At 33.3% G+C, this 15,853-nt stretch overlaps 1 protein-coding gene across 1 annotated transcript in view; it reads right to left on the bottom strand.

Annotated features, from left to right (window-relative positions):
- Nucleotides 1-15,853, bottom strand: part of ZNF280D (zinc finger protein 280D) — an 86,833-nt gene that overhangs the window by 37,854 nt on the left and 33,126 nt on the right. The window contains exons 8-11 of the mRNA XM_006765242.2: nt 7,285-7,508; nt 3,852-4,009; nt 2,958-3,058; nt 1,801-1,947 (exon numbers count right to left, since the gene is read on the bottom strand). Of these exons, the coding sequence (XP_006765305.1) occupies nt 1,801-1,947; nt 2,958-3,058; nt 3,852-4,009; nt 7,285-7,508 (630 nt within the window). The remainder of the gene's footprint in view (nt 1-1,800; nt 1,948-2,957; nt 3,059-3,851; nt 4,010-7,284; nt 7,509-15,853) is intronic.

The raw sequence follows: 15,853 nt of genomic DNA, 5'->3' as shown, positions 1-15,853 counted from the left end.
ACACAGTCAACAATTCTTATTGTTTAATATCACACTAATAATGTGTTATCAATTACAAGTTTATAATCCTGCTCAGCTAAGGTTTTCCAATCTTTTGTAAATAATTATATAATTTGTAAATACCTTAAAGGATGCTTGAATATCCTTCTTATTAATAGATTTCCCCCTCTCTACTGCTGGCTATCTACCTCCTAAGTACTCCTAACAAACAAACAATAAAAACCTGGGAACCCAAGGCAAATTAAGACATAAAACTTAGGGTACAAAAACTGATTATAAATCACAGAGCCCACATAGTAGGCTCACACATTTCTTGCATAATTATCATTCTTCCACATCTACATTTTACTCCAGAGCTTAGTAAATAAAGCATATGGGAAAAATTACATGAAAAGTCCCATAATGAAATAGATCTACTATCTCATATCTCATTTTCCCTTTCAAAATTAAAGGCCAAACATTAGAAAGAGTACCAGAAGTATTGTTTCCCAAACTCTGTTCCTCAATAAAGTTAACAGATTTTCTGAAAAGATTCTGTGGTCAAATAAGTTGGGGGAATATGACATACTTATATCCCTTACTTGGAGATTTATAATGTTTTAGCATATTAAAACCTCTGAGAAGTCCTATTTTAAGAAACAGACAAAACTGTTTAATTTTATAAATCCAGGCATTTACCAAATTTATTTACCAGTAACAATTTGGGAGGAAACATCTATTAACACATGATGGGACACTGTTAAGGAAACATAGAACAAAAAATCTTCACAGAACTTCTCAAGGATGGGTAGCATCCCAGTCACAACATAGGTAATTCCAAATTCATTTGGAAATTCTTTTATAATTTTTCCCAATTAAAAACCATAAGTCAATTTTATGATTATCTAATGATTGAAATGGAAAGCAAAGTGAGCAACCAATGCTGAATAAACTGGCATGTCAATTTAACCAATAATTAAAAATATGATGAGCATCATGAGAAGTGAGGTGTCAAAACTTGGTTACGTGATCAGATTCAGTAAATCCATTGACTTCTAGGTTTGGCAATGGCACTAGTGCTCTTACAAGCACTAAAGAACAGATTGTGTTGCATCAAAGTTTTCAGCCCAAACAAAGGATGGTTTAATTGCTTCATGGAAAAGAACCAGTAAGCAAAAAATCAGAATTCAAGATAGAGGTATAAGCACTAATCCTGGGTTCCAAAAATTACATAACAGAACTGGTAGAAGTCACCCAAGAAACAAATTATGACCTAAATGCAGTTCTTTGACAATGCTCACATATCCAGCAATAAGTGTCATTACTATTTCCTTTGTCATTGGCAGCTATAAAAGACCACTGCTGGTCAATGATGACAACATGTTTTCTCAGAATAAGAGGGCTAGAAAGTAGCAATAAAGTAGTAAGAGAAAGAGGAAAATAAGATTATGAGTCCCCAATCTTTTCTTTCTCAGTTCAACTTCACCTTTTCACATGCTCCTGTTATCTACCTTCAAAATCCCATAAACATTCTCAGACCCTGAGATATTTGATCTTATTCCACTCATCTTCCCTTTTTTCCTTCAATCCTTAGGTTTCCTATCTCTAGCTATCTTTCAGAATTTTCACTTATGAGCCACAACATCACCAGAAAGGAAGCAAGGTAAAGTGGAAGTTTCACAAGTAATGTAGCACAAACTGAAAATTAACAGTGTCATTTGGAACAATTTTACTTCCCTTGTAGAACAAATCTTATGTTTCTAGGTCATAATCTATCTTTTCGCTAAAACAACATGAAGAAATAAGAACTGGTCATCTCACCTGATGCTTCATATAATGATGCATATAGGGTGTGGCAATTTTAATAACTTTGAGGCAAAATGGACATAGCAAGTTCTTAGTGTTTTCATGGGATGATCTAAAATGAGTTTCTACATCAGAAAATGATGACGATCTATAATTGCAAACCTACAAACAAAAAGAATGTTAAGCTTAACTTGAAAATGTACACAATATACAATTACCGAGTAGTACTACGTCATTTATTTAGAAGAACATTACGTACACCTAATTCAGCTCTGATGCCTACACAACCAAGAATCCCATTAACGCAAGCACTAGATGATCTTTGAGACAGAAAAGTTATCTTTCCAAGTTAAGGGATATTTCCCAAAATATAATTAGAGTCCCTTCTTTTCATTAGATGTTTTTATGTATCACCCCCTATCCTGACTTGAATTTTCAAGCTCTGACACTTCTTGTCCTATAAAGTTTTTTCTGCTATGTAAAACAGCATCTTCCTTTAGATTATAAATTGCCTCCAGGCTACGGCAATGGCAATTTATTTTAATCATGCTTTCCTATTCCTTCAAATTCTGGAAAAATACTAGGCCCAGAGAATTTTATAGTATGCTTTGTATCTAAAATAATTTCATATTTCCCTTGTATAACTATATTCTTCCCTATATAGTAAGATAAATCCAGAGTTTGTCTTTTCCCCTCAGAGCTTTTCTTTGTCGTATAGGAGTGAGTAAACAATGGCTTGTGGGTCAATTCCAAATCTCTACTGACCTTATACACAATACATGAATTATGTCACAGGACTTTCTACTAATAAATTATTTACAAGAGGAATTTTAACAGTAAATTTTATCTAAATGGTTAGAAAATAAAATAATGTATTTCATGACACAAGAAAATTATATGAAATTCAAATTTGTGTCCATATATAAAGCTTTATTGAAACACAGCCACATTCACTTATTTATTTTCTGTGGCTGCCTTTGTGCTATAGTGGCAGAGTTGATTAGTTGCAACAGAGACTGTATGACCTTTAAAGCCTGAACATTTACTATTTGCCCCTTTTACAGTAAAAGACTTGCTAACTCCTGGCCTAATAGGTTTAAATCTTGTAACCAAAATAACAGAAAACAAACAAAACAAACAAACACTGAGTACACAATAAAATATGTGTATACCTGGCAAATATATGGCATTTCACCGGGTTTATGATTGTCCTTCATATGTTGTAAAAGAATATGCTCTGTTTCAAATGATAATTCACAGATTTTGCAAATGGCTAAAAGTGGGGGTGGGGGGAAGACATTACATCATTTCAAGATATATAAATACATATACACACATACACACACACGCACATATCAAATCATTATCTGTACACCTAAAACTAATCAAATGTATGTCAATTATACTTCAAAATATTTTTTTAATTTTTCAAATAAAGTATTCTTCTGAGGCAAACAAAGATATATATATATAGATATATAATTCATTTTATGCATCTATAAACAATAACAGTAATAACAGCAGACTTGGTGGTGGTGGTAAACAGTTAGTTTTGCAGTTAACTATGTTCTAAGCACTTTACTTACAATAACTCATTTAATTCCCACAACGACATTATGAAGGAAGTATTTCTATTATCCCCATTATTCAAATATTAAGAATAACTTGCCTGAGATCACATAGCTGTATTAAGAGGAAGATCTGGGATTTGAACCCAAGGGGTCTAGTTCCAAAATCTATGATTTTTAACTACCACTACTAGTTACTTTTCTTATTCAAGTTTAAATAAAGGGCATTAATTTCATATTTGAAAACTGATCTAAGGCTTCTAACTTAGCCCCTCACTTATAATGCTCAGGTTATTTTCCTTGAATTATTTAAAAGAGTGACTTTAATTTTTGTAATTTTATTTAAAAGTTTATATTAATCAAAATGTAACTTTTTCCATTTTACCCTCAAATTCCCAAGTCTTTTTCTTATTCTTATTGTTCTAACAAGCTTAAGGTTTTCTCAGAATATTGACAAAATCAATAATATTTGATACTTAAAATGAAACTGTAACTTACTAGAAAATTCATGGGGTGTGTGTGTACTTTCAATGTGACATTGCAGTTGAAATGGTGTGGGAAACTGACGGTAGCAGTGCTGGCAGGTGGTGTGGTTTTCCCAGCTTTCACTGCTCTGCTTCTCAAGTTCCAAATGGTGTTTCATGTGGTTCATAAACCTATAAATGATTGTCAACAGGTGCAAAATTCAGATTTAAAAACAAAAATCTCACAAATAATTATCTGAATCTTAGAATATAGATATATTACATGAAATAAATTACATTCCTCTAGAAAAGTGTGCACTCTAAACAGTCACTTTCATTAAGTGACTACATAAATATCTTTTTTTAAATCTTTGTTTTAAAAATCCATTAATGTAATAATCGGAAATATCACTAATTTTCTGGGATTTAATCGTTTCAGATTATTAAAATGTTTTCTTAAGGTGAAAGAGCAGGCTTCTTTTTCATACATGAAACACTATTTACATTTTTCAATAAAATACTCATAGGAAGGAAACCCTACCACCAAAAGCAGCTACGCAGTTATGAGAGTAATCCTGTAAGGCCATGAAGATATACAATAGATTCCAGTTGCTAAAAGACAAATTACAGGTATTTTTACTTGTGTCTTAGTTTCTAAATGTATGTACTAGCAATTTTAATGCCTACAATTATAAAAACTTTTTGTTTTATTTAATGATACTGGTTTACTGTTAGCACAGACTGTTCATTTTAACTTGCAGACTGTGCCCTTTGTAGGCAAAGTCCATTTTTCAGTTTTACATCCTGCTATGTCAACCTACCTTAGAGGCTTCTTATGAACAGGAACTATGACCTTCAACAACAGAAGGTGCAATATAAAAGGGAGTACCTATTTAAAAGAGCTTACTGAATCTTTTTGCTATAGTTGAAAGTTATTCAATCAAAATAACAATTTTTAGACTGGGGCCACTATTAACAATTATTCACTTTGAGTCCCTAAAGGCAGTAATCTTAAAACAAAGTAATAATGCCATCAATATGGACAGCTATCATCATGAAGGTCATAACATTTATCTTTTTCACATATCCACAACACTACTTCTCTTTAGAATAGGTTATGACACTCCTTGAAAAATCTTTTTGTCCTCCTTTGGTTTTAATACCAACTCTATGAACACCTATAGAAAATCCTAGACTTGGTTAAATATTTACACATAGAGAAAAGTGAGCCATTAAAATTTCAGCTTACAACTTTAAGCAATTAAAAGTTTATCTATATAATCACTTAACTAGCAAGCTTTCCCTCAATTATTATATGAGCCCCCATCAGGAGCTCATACTACTTAAAACAACAGATGAAAATGAGGGAAACAACGAAAAAAAAGAAAACAAACCTCTTGCAAGGATGTTCACAGAATAAATAAACCTAAGTGTTTTTGGTGAGACTCAATATACGGGAAAAATATACCATACCACAATATGTTCAAAGGGCAAAGCGTAAAAACCTAGATCTGTGAGTTTCATGCCATTCTCTACAAATATCAATTGCCTTTCCATTTTTTTCTATAAAGTAAAATATTATTTAACATATATAACTTCTTCTATTATCAAGTGTTTCATTAAAGTTACATTTACTAAATAATCAGTATTTCAAAAAAATGTCCAATTCCTGGATGTTATAAAAAATTGTCTTTGTTTAAAATGACTATATAATTCTGATATTCTAGAAATATGTATCTAGTCTTCTGAAACAACAGCAAAAAAGGAAATGTTTTATTTTCATACGTTTAATACTAAATGGGCTAATCTTAAAGGAAAAGCCAAAAAACTGTTGCTAAAATAACTTCCAACATAATATACATAATATTTAGGTATAACAAGGAACTAAGTCAGTGACCATATTTCTATGCAATTTAATATATTCACTACCATAACTTTTCTGATGTATTTTACTATCAAAATTGTCAGAATATGGAAATATGTGACAATTCTATTATAATACTGTTTCAGTGTTATATCACAAAGTATAATACCTTTCTGTTAAATGGCTAGAACCATTCTCTATTGATGACTGTTAAGGTTTAATAAAAGGAGATAAATGTGAAAAATCATATGAAATAATATATGTGAAAGAACTTTGCAAAGTAAAACACTACCATAAACAAAGCATTAAGAATTGCTATAGAAGTATAGCATAGTGCATTTCAGGATTTTTCTGTCTTCTTTTTGAACCCAAGAGGAACTGACAGGAAAATAAAATAAACACTGGGTCCAGAAGTAAAATACTGATGCCTAAGAATGCTAATTATAAATAATAGTTATCAAGGATAAACACAGAAAGGCATATTTATATCTGTATATATGTTTGTGTACACAAACACACAACTCACCTAAGGGAAGTATAGAAGCACAGTAAAATGTTAATGATAGAATCAAGGTGGTAAGTATATAGGTGTCCACTGTAAAATTTTATAAAACATTACTGAATGTTTAAAAATATTTTATAATAAAATTATGGAAAAACAACCATACCTAATATACATGTAAAGCTATATAGCCAATGAAAAATATTGATCAATATATCTTATTACTTTGTTCTTTAACACATTTATAAGATGACAGCTACTAGAGTTTGCTGTGTAACTCAAAGATTATAAAGTTTAAGTTCCTAAAATTTAAAGCAAACATGTATAAAATCTTCAAAATTCCACTGCAAATTAAATCTCTAATTTTTAAAGGGGTTACATTTTAAAATAAAGCAGACATTCTTTCTAAGAAACTGGTACTTCTCTAAAGAAGATCACTTTTTATGCAATGTAAATAATTTAAAAAATATAAATATCAACTGACAAATTTGAGCATTAAATAAAATTAAGTCGAACTGGCCCTAACTGGTTTGGCTCAGTGGATAGAGTCAGCCTGTGGACTGAAAGGTCCCAGGTTCGATTCCGGTCAAGGGCATGTACCTTGTTTGCAGACACTTCCCCAGTAGGAGGTGTGGAGGAGGCAGCTAATCGATGTTTCTCTCTCATCAATGTTTCTAACTCTCTATCTCTCTCCCTTCCTCTCTGTAAAAAAATTAATAAAATATATTTAAAAAAGAAAGTCAAACTGGGCAAAACATAAAAAAGTGTTCTTATAAAGAAAAATCAAATTCAAAAGCAGCTAAAAATACAAATTATCTCATGAAATTCCTAGATCACAGATAATATAGGGAAAATAAGTTAATTGTGCTTTATTTGAAATAATGTTCATCCTTTCTTAAGTTATTTATAAGAAATACAGGTAGCTCCAGGAGTCAACTCTAAAATACAAGAAAGGACAAAAGCTTTTCAACAAGAGAATCTGCCTTTTTTTGTTAGTAGAAAGTGTTAAAAATCTAGACTGGCACAGAAAAATAGCAGATAAACACAAAAAATTTTATCTGCAGCATTCCAATTTTCAAATAGAAATAAGTATTTACATACCTAATATTATTTTTAAGAATTTTCAAGCAACTGAAGCATTTAAAGGTGGTGTGAGTCTTCTGTTCTTCTTGGACATCTCCTTCATGTTTTCCATAATAAAAGTCATTAACCAACATGATCAATTTTCCTTGCTCTGAATCAATAGTGTTATCTTTATTTGCTGTACTTGAAAATTCAGTTTTAGGCAGTCCCAAAAAGTTATTTATCATGTCTGGACAACAGTACTGAAAGAGAAAAAAAGAGAAGCCCTCTTTACCCTTTAAAAACACAGATACCCCCAAATTTTCTGTGCTTAAATCCATTGCCAGACCATGTAAAACAATGCTTGGTAATGTAGCTAGAAAAATATTCACCAAAAGTTTGTGGTGCATATACATAGTCTAAAACAATTCAAAAAAAGAAAACCTTAAAATCAGAACTTGCTATTGATCTAAAAGTATCTTCCTTGCAATTAACTGTTTCAGATGTATTGATAATAATTTAAATACTTTAATTAAAACTAAACTAAAAATCATTTATTTCATATCCATGTCTAGAAAGAGTCTAGAAAGGAAATGTAATTTTAGGTGTCATAGTGTATATATTAATTATTAGGTGACATAGTAAATTTCGTAATATATGGTTGGAATTGGACATTGAGCACAGCTAATCTGCCATTCCCCATACTCAAAGTGCTGTAAAATGTATGGGGAAAAAGAAAGAAGTATCAAGTATGTCTTGATAACATCAACAGTTACATCTTGATATCCAGAATGGTTAAATATTTGAAGGGGATTTTTAGTTCCTCATGAGTAAAATCAGCGTATTACATAAACTGATTTTAATATGGAACACTGTCATACACGAGCTTTTTTTCCCTAGCAAGATATAACTAATTCATTTATTTACATAATTTTAAGTGCAAAATTTACCTACAGTAGATTTTCTCAGAGGAACACCTGCATTAGAAAAACCAAAAGTGCTAGTCAAAATGCTAATTCCTGGGCCCACTTCAGACCAATAAACCACAATGTCAAGAGGTAGACCCCAGAAATCTGCCTTTTTAATAGCCATCCAGATAATTCTTTTAAAACATAAACCAACTGACTTAAACTCTTCCTAAATGTGTAATTTAGTAAATTTGTAGCAACATCAGAAAGTGTGAAAATCTAAAAGCAACTCTATTCCATTTCTAAGATAACAATATCCACTTCCTCTCCTGTCACAGTGAAATGTTAGATCATCAGTGAAACTTTCTGTGTCTCATGAGAAGCTGGGCCTTTGATCCAAAGCAGACCTATAATGTTTCCTTCAATTGCACTTATTTTGTTCACTTTTCAGTTTTGAAACCTATAAAGGAAAAGAGACCAATAAAAACCAAGCCCACAAAATCTAAAGTACACCAAAAAGAGAGGGGGGGAAAATACTGAATAAAATGGACTGAAAAATAGAGTTAAGGTTGTGCCCCAAAACAAAATCAGGATAAATGTATTGGTTCTCTAATACAAAATGATCATCTGCAGTCCACTACTAAGAATAAACACAGTTGGCCCTAGCTGGTTTGGTTCAGTGGATAGAACTTCGGCCTGCAGACCGAAGGGTCCCGGGTTCGATTCTGGTCAAGGGCACATGCCTGGGTTGCTGGCTCCATCCCCAGAAGAGGGTGTGCAGGAGGCATCCAATCAATGATTCTCTCTCATCATTGATGTTTTTATCTCTCTCTCTCTCCCATCTTCTCTGAAATCAATAAAAATATGTTTTTAAAAAAGAATGTAACAAAGAGGAAAATGAGAAAGGTTTTTCTATATTTCTAGATTCTTCCTGAGACAAATAATATTGAAGAGCTCAAACTTAGGAAAGTCAAGTTATTTCTAAGGACTTTAGTCAGGCTAAATTTCTTCTTAAAAATGCTGTTTTTTACTTTAAGGAGAAAAAGATGGATCAGAGTAAATCTACCAGCACTATTAGAAAAATGATTCAAAATTTATCTTACTACGACAAATGACGTTATTAGTAGCATCAGTCTGATAGACAAACTTCTCACCTTATCCAGTTTTACTAGAGAGGATCTCAAATAACAATGGGAAAATGTTATAATGCACAAAAATGATGTAATACAGGTTAGTCTCCCTAACCTTATATACTCAAACATTAAATCTGACTTTCAGACTGTAGAAGTTATTCTGAGTCATATTTGATACTTCATTCTTTTCTGAAACCTACAGAATAATCTAGTAATCTATAGTAGAATGTGCTGCAAGGTTTATATTCTTTTTAAAAATATATATATTTTATTGATTTTTACAGAGAGGAAGGGAGAGGGATAGAGAGTTAGAAACATCGATGAGAGAGAAACATCGACCAGCCGCCTCCTGCACATCTCCTACTGGAGATGTGCCCGCAACCCAGGTACATGCCCTTGACCGGAATCGAACCTGGGACCCCTCAGTCCGCAGGCCGACGCTCTATCCACTGAGCCAAACCGGCTCCGGCAAGGTTTATATTCTTTAAAATTTTCTAATTTGGTACATCTATAAAAGTTAAATTTACCCTAATTACCCATAAATTATGATATGTGTAACAAATGATTAATTGCTTGCTGTTCTATTTTCTTTTTTTTAATACAGGTAAGTAAGATAGGATCTTCAACAGTATCTTTTAAACAAGGTTTCATGTCCTTATAAAATGGCTGAATTGATAAACCACTGACAACTAAGAATGGACAAGGTGAATTGAACTAGGTTAAAGGATTTAATAACTGAGAGGACAGCAAAAATACCTAAACAAAATATTCAAAAGGCAAGACAGTAACTGAAGAAATGAGAACTAGTCTTGATTTCAGGTTTTATAGGAGGACAGGGTAAAGTTATGGATTTGCATGGCTGACCTATAGTCCAAGATCAATTGGTCATCTTTATTAAATCTTAGCCTTTCGCTATTGCCCCTGGTTTATCCCTTCTTTTCATGGGTTAGACATTCTGCAATATTAAAAACTTTATTTCAATATACTGTAATATGACAAACAACAGACACCATCTGAACTTCATTCTCATTTTCATTCCTTTCCATTGATAGACCATGTTCTGTTACTTTGTTAGTACTGAAAAATTTAGGTAGGATTTTCAGAGCAAAGAAGATAGGTACCATTTTTAAATAGTAAAATAGTACTTCCCCATACGATCATCCTATGTTATGTAAGTTTAAATTTTCCCCTTCTCCTTCTGGGATTCACCCAAAAGCCACAACAACCAAATTCTAAAAATTTTATTTTCACTGAAACTAAATGCCAGACTAAACTCCACAGACTCCACATTGAAAGCACTACTAAAAGCAGCCAAGTTTAGACAGAAGACATGCAGTTGGAAGTAGATCAACGCAGTCAAAAGGACCTAATAGTAAAGATCTTAGAAAGCCTCAGCAAAAATATACATTCTAAAAGTGAAAGACACATATTGAAGTCCAAAGCTTATAGCCTTTGTTTACAAAATTGGGTATAGGAGCTGGCGCAAGAAGGATGGCAGAAGGCCCCCAGCCCTCACTTGGTAGAAAGAAGTAGAAAAGGCAATGCTACTTATAAAATCAGACACACAAGTCACACTTTCAGGAAGCCTTTTGTCCAGCAAAGAGTAGTAGGCTGTGAGATTATCCTGGAAACCTATGCTCCCCAATAGGAGCCTTGCACAAAACAGCCGAGAAATCCAATTTGTTCAATGATAGGAACTTACATCTACTGGTAAACAAAAATACTTTAAGGTAAAAAGAAGGGAAATGTAAATTTCTGACAAAAAAAAAAAACTGGAGCAGAAGCATGCAAGATGGTAACAGGCTAAAAATCTTCCTCAAGTTTGTAAAAAACTTAATAAAGCAATTGTGTCTATTTGGAAGATCACATGGAAAAGAGGAAATGGCAAGACAAAAAGAAGACATAAAAAAGAGAAGCAAAATTGAAGTAGAAATAACAACTTAGAGAGATAAAGACGAAGCAGAAAAAATGGAATATAATGGTGAATAGACACTGTAAAATAAAAAAAAATTAAATTAAATAATAAATAAATTAAATAAAATAGATGAATAGATGGCATGGGCTAGTAATGAGAAAAACATATAATTGCTTTTTAAAGAAAGAGTTAAAACTACTAGAAAGAAAATGACAGCTATGCCAGACCAAAAACACTGAACAAATATACTAGACAATACTCCCTCCACAAAGGAGCAAAACAACTTTATGGAATAAATATTTAAAAATATAAATCAAGAAAACTGCATTAAAATAAAGACACCAATAAAGAAGTTGAAAAAAATGTATGTTAGAGAAGAAATTGACCCAAAATTTATACTAACCAGTATCAAGTCAGGTTAGTATAAAATTATCAGTCTTCCAAAATAAAAATCCTGTGAACAGCCAGGCCAAAACATCAAATTACTTATGAATGGCAACCTAATTCAGGTTTATCCCAGATTTCTCAACAGTGACATTCAATATTGTAAAACAGGAGCACCACCCACAAGATCTTTAGACTGGGATCAAACTTACTTTATATCTGGCCAAACTGTTTTTTACAAAAATGGAATACAGTGAACACAAAAGAACTCAAAGAATGCTGTTCCCAGGACCTTCTTCAGGAAATTACTAGAGAATGAACTTCAGCAAGAAGTTTGGCTCAGTGGATAGAGCAGCGGCCTGCAGACTCAAGGGTCCCAGGATCGATTCCGGTCAAGGGCATGTACCTTGGTTACGGGCACATCCCCAGGGGGAGTGTGCAGGAGGCAGCTGATCAATGTTTCTCTCTCATCGGTGTTTCTAACTCTTTATGCCTCTCCCTTCCTCTCTGTAAAAAATTCACAATATATTTAAAAGAAACCAAAACAAAACAAAAAAAACCTAATATGCAAAGTGTCCACCTCGGGAGTTCGACCGACCAGGCCTTCGATCATTCACTATGACATGCAATGGCCACTAGGGGGCAGTGCAGAACAAAGGCAGGCCCCGGCTAGCAGCTGGTAGCCAGGGGAGGTCCCGGCAGCTGGCAGCCAGCAGCTACTAGGGACCTATCTGTGCATGAATTTCATGCACTGGGCCTCTAGTGTTTAATAAATAAATTTAATTGAAAAAATATTTTCATATAGGATTGCAAAGGAAAAACAAATATGCTGAAAGCAAGAGACATATTTAAAACAAAATGATTCAGGACTGTTAAAAATAAAAGAATAAACAAAGACTATGTCAGGCAAATGGAAACCATAAGAAAACAAGATTTAGCCCTGACCAGTTTGGTACAGTGGGTAGAGCGTCGGCCCAGGTTCGATTCCAGTCAAGGGCATGTACCTTGGTTGCGGGCACATCCCCAGTAGGGGGTGTGCAGAAGGCAGCTGATTGATGTTTCTCTCTCATCTATGTTTCTAACTCTCTATCCCTCTCCCTTCCTCTCTGTAAAAAAAAATCAATAAAATATATTTAAAAAAGAAAACAAGATTTATAAACCTAAAAGTCATTGACCATTATGACAAAAAAGAACATTTATAAACATGCTAAAGGATGTATTTACAACATAGTTATGAGTAGTTTTATATTACAAACAACATCATCAATCTTAACACGGAAGTACGATAATATATCAAAGAAAATACAGGTAATCAAATATGTAGACTGAGCTGTGGTGTTTTCTCAATTCGTGACAGATCAAGTAGACAAAAATAAGTGAAGATACAGAAATATAAATAATTTAATTAATAAACTAGATCTGATACATAAATATAAAATGTCCTAAAAAAATACAGTACACCTACATTTAAGTTTTTATGTAATGGAATAGCCTACGCACTTTCAAAAAATAAAAATTATTATTTGTGAGAACTTGCTATAAACTGGCTATAAAAAAGTGAGAAAAAAAGCCCATCTCAAAAAATTTTCTAAGAGTTAAATAAAATCATGTATTTAAAGCTTAGTAGTCCAAGTGTGAGGTGAAATCTCATTGTGGTTTTAATTTGCATTTCTCTGATGATTAATGACTTTGAGCATTTTTTCATGTGTCTCATGGCCATTTGTATGTCCTCTTGGAGAAATGTCTATTCAGGTCTTCTGCCCATTTTTTAATTGGATTGTTTATCTTCTTTTTGTTCAGTCATATGAGTACTTTATATATTTTGGATATTACCTCATCAAATGTATCATTGGCAAATATGTTCTCCCATTCGGTGGGTTCCTTTTTCAATTTGATACCTGTTAGAATGACTATCATCAAAAAATCAGCAAGCAACAAGTGCTGCCGAGGATGTGTAGAAAAGGGAACCCTAGAGTTCACTGCTGGTAGGAATTCAGATTCCCACTATGCAGCCACTATGGAAAACAGTATGGAGTTACCTCAAAAAATTAAAAATGGAACTTCCATCTGACCCAGAAATCCCATTTCTGTGAATATATCCTAAAAACCCCAAAACACCAATCAGAAAGAATATATGCACTCCTATGTTCATAGCAGCATTATTTATAATAGCTAATATTTGGAAACAGCCCAAGTTGCACATCAGTAGATGAATAGACAAAAACAACTGTGGACATTTATACTATGGAATACTATGCAGCTGTAAAAAAAGAGGGATCTCTTACCCTTTGGGACAGCATGGATGGACCTGGAAAATATTATGCTAAGTGAAATAAGCCAAACTGAGAGAGACAAATATCACATGATCTCACTTATTTGTGGAATCTAATGAACAAAATGTATTGACCAACAAGTAAGACCCAAAGCAGGGAGGCATGGAACAGACTGACATACCTTGATGTGGGGTTGGGGGAACAAGAAGAATAAACCAAAGAACTTATATGCTTATTTGCATAGCCCATGGAGAAGGGCAATGCGGGGGGGTAAGGGGGGGGAAAGGGTGGAGGATAAGGGTTAGGAGAAGAGGGAGAAAGGAGTGAGTAATGAGAAAAACATATAATTGCTTTTTAAAGAAAGAGTTAAAACTACTAGAAAGAAAATGACAGCTATGCCAGACCAAAAACACTGAACAAATATACTAGACAATACTCCCTCCACAAAGGAGCAAAACAACTTTATGGAATAAATATTTAAAAATATAAATCAAGAAAACTGCATTAAAATAAAGGAAGACACCAATAAAGAAGTTGCTTTGGATCAAAGGCCCATCTTCTCATGAGACACATAAAGTTTCACTGATGATCTAACATTTCACTGTGACAGGAGAGGAAGTGGATATTGTTATCTTAGAAATGGAACAGAGTTGCTTTTAGATTTTCACACTTTCTGATGTTGCTACGAATTTACTAAATAACACATTTAGGAAGCTGAACCAAACCAGCTAGGGCCAACTGTGTTTATTCTTAGTAGTGGACTGCAGATGATCATTTTGTATTAGAGAACCAATACATTTATCCTGATTTTGTTTTGGGGCACAACCTTAACTCTATTTTTCAGTCCATTTTATTCAGTATTTTCCCCCCCTCTCTTTTTGGTGTACTTTAGATTTTGTGGGCTTGGTTTTTATTGGTCTCTTTTCCTTTATAGGTTTCAAAACTGAAAAGTGAACAAAATAAGTGCAATTGAAGGAAACATTATAGGTCTGCTTTGGATCAAAGGCCCAGCTTCTCATGAGACACAGAAAGTTTCACTGATGATCTAACATTTCACTGTGACAGGAGAGGAAGTGGATATTGTTATCTTAGAAATGGAACAGAGTTGCTTTTAGATTTTCACACTTTCTGATGTTGCTACGAATTTACTAAATAACACATTTAGGAAGAGTTTAAGTCAGTTGGTTTATGTTTTAAAAGAACATGAGAATGGGAGATATCTATAATACTGTCAACAATAAAAAATATATTAAAATATTTTTAAAAATTAAAAACTTAAAAAAAAAGCTGAGTAGTCCAGCACATGGTCTCAGATAAGTAAATTGTTCATATTACTGTAGAATAGTTAACTTGTGTTTTATATATTTTTCATTAAAAAAACAGTACTTCATTGGTATAGAAAAACCATTTACAAATAATCTAAAAATCACTTTTTTAAAATGGAAATTATTTTAAAGATTTACTCATTTATTTATTTGTTTAGAGGGAAGATGAGAGAAAGGGAGGGAGGGAGGGAGAAAGGAATAGAGAGGAAGAGGGAGGGAGTTGGGAGGAAGGGAGATAGATATCAATTTGTTCCATTTATTTACACATTCGTTGGTTGATTCTTGTATGTGCTCTGACCAAGAATCGAATCCACAACTTTGGAGTATGGGGACCATGCTCTAACCAACTGAGCTACAGGGCCAGGACCATTCAAAATAAAAATTATTATAATACTAAGACTTTAACTGATATATAAAATGTATAAGCCAGAAGGTAAAAACTCTACATACTTTTAAACTTCCCTGTCCTAGGATAACTATATACACCAATAAAGGACAAAGATGCTAATTGGTCATACCTTTGCTACGCCCCAAGATACGCCCACCAGCCAATCAGAGTGAGTATATTAACCCAACCAAGATGGCGGCCGGCAGCCACGGAGCTGGAGCAAGCAGGAGGCTGGGTTGAGTGGGTGATGGAGGAAGCCCACCTTCCCGCCTGCCCTGAGCT

Source organism: Myotis davidii, unplaced genomic scaffold (assembly GCF_000327345.1).
Source record: "Myotis davidii unplaced genomic scaffold, ASM32734v1 scaffold441, whole genome shotgun sequence".
Lineage (NCBI taxonomy): Eukaryota > Metazoa > Chordata > Mammalia > Chiroptera > Vespertilionidae > Myotis > Myotis davidii.
This window is presented reverse-complemented; position numbering and strand designations above follow the sequence as displayed.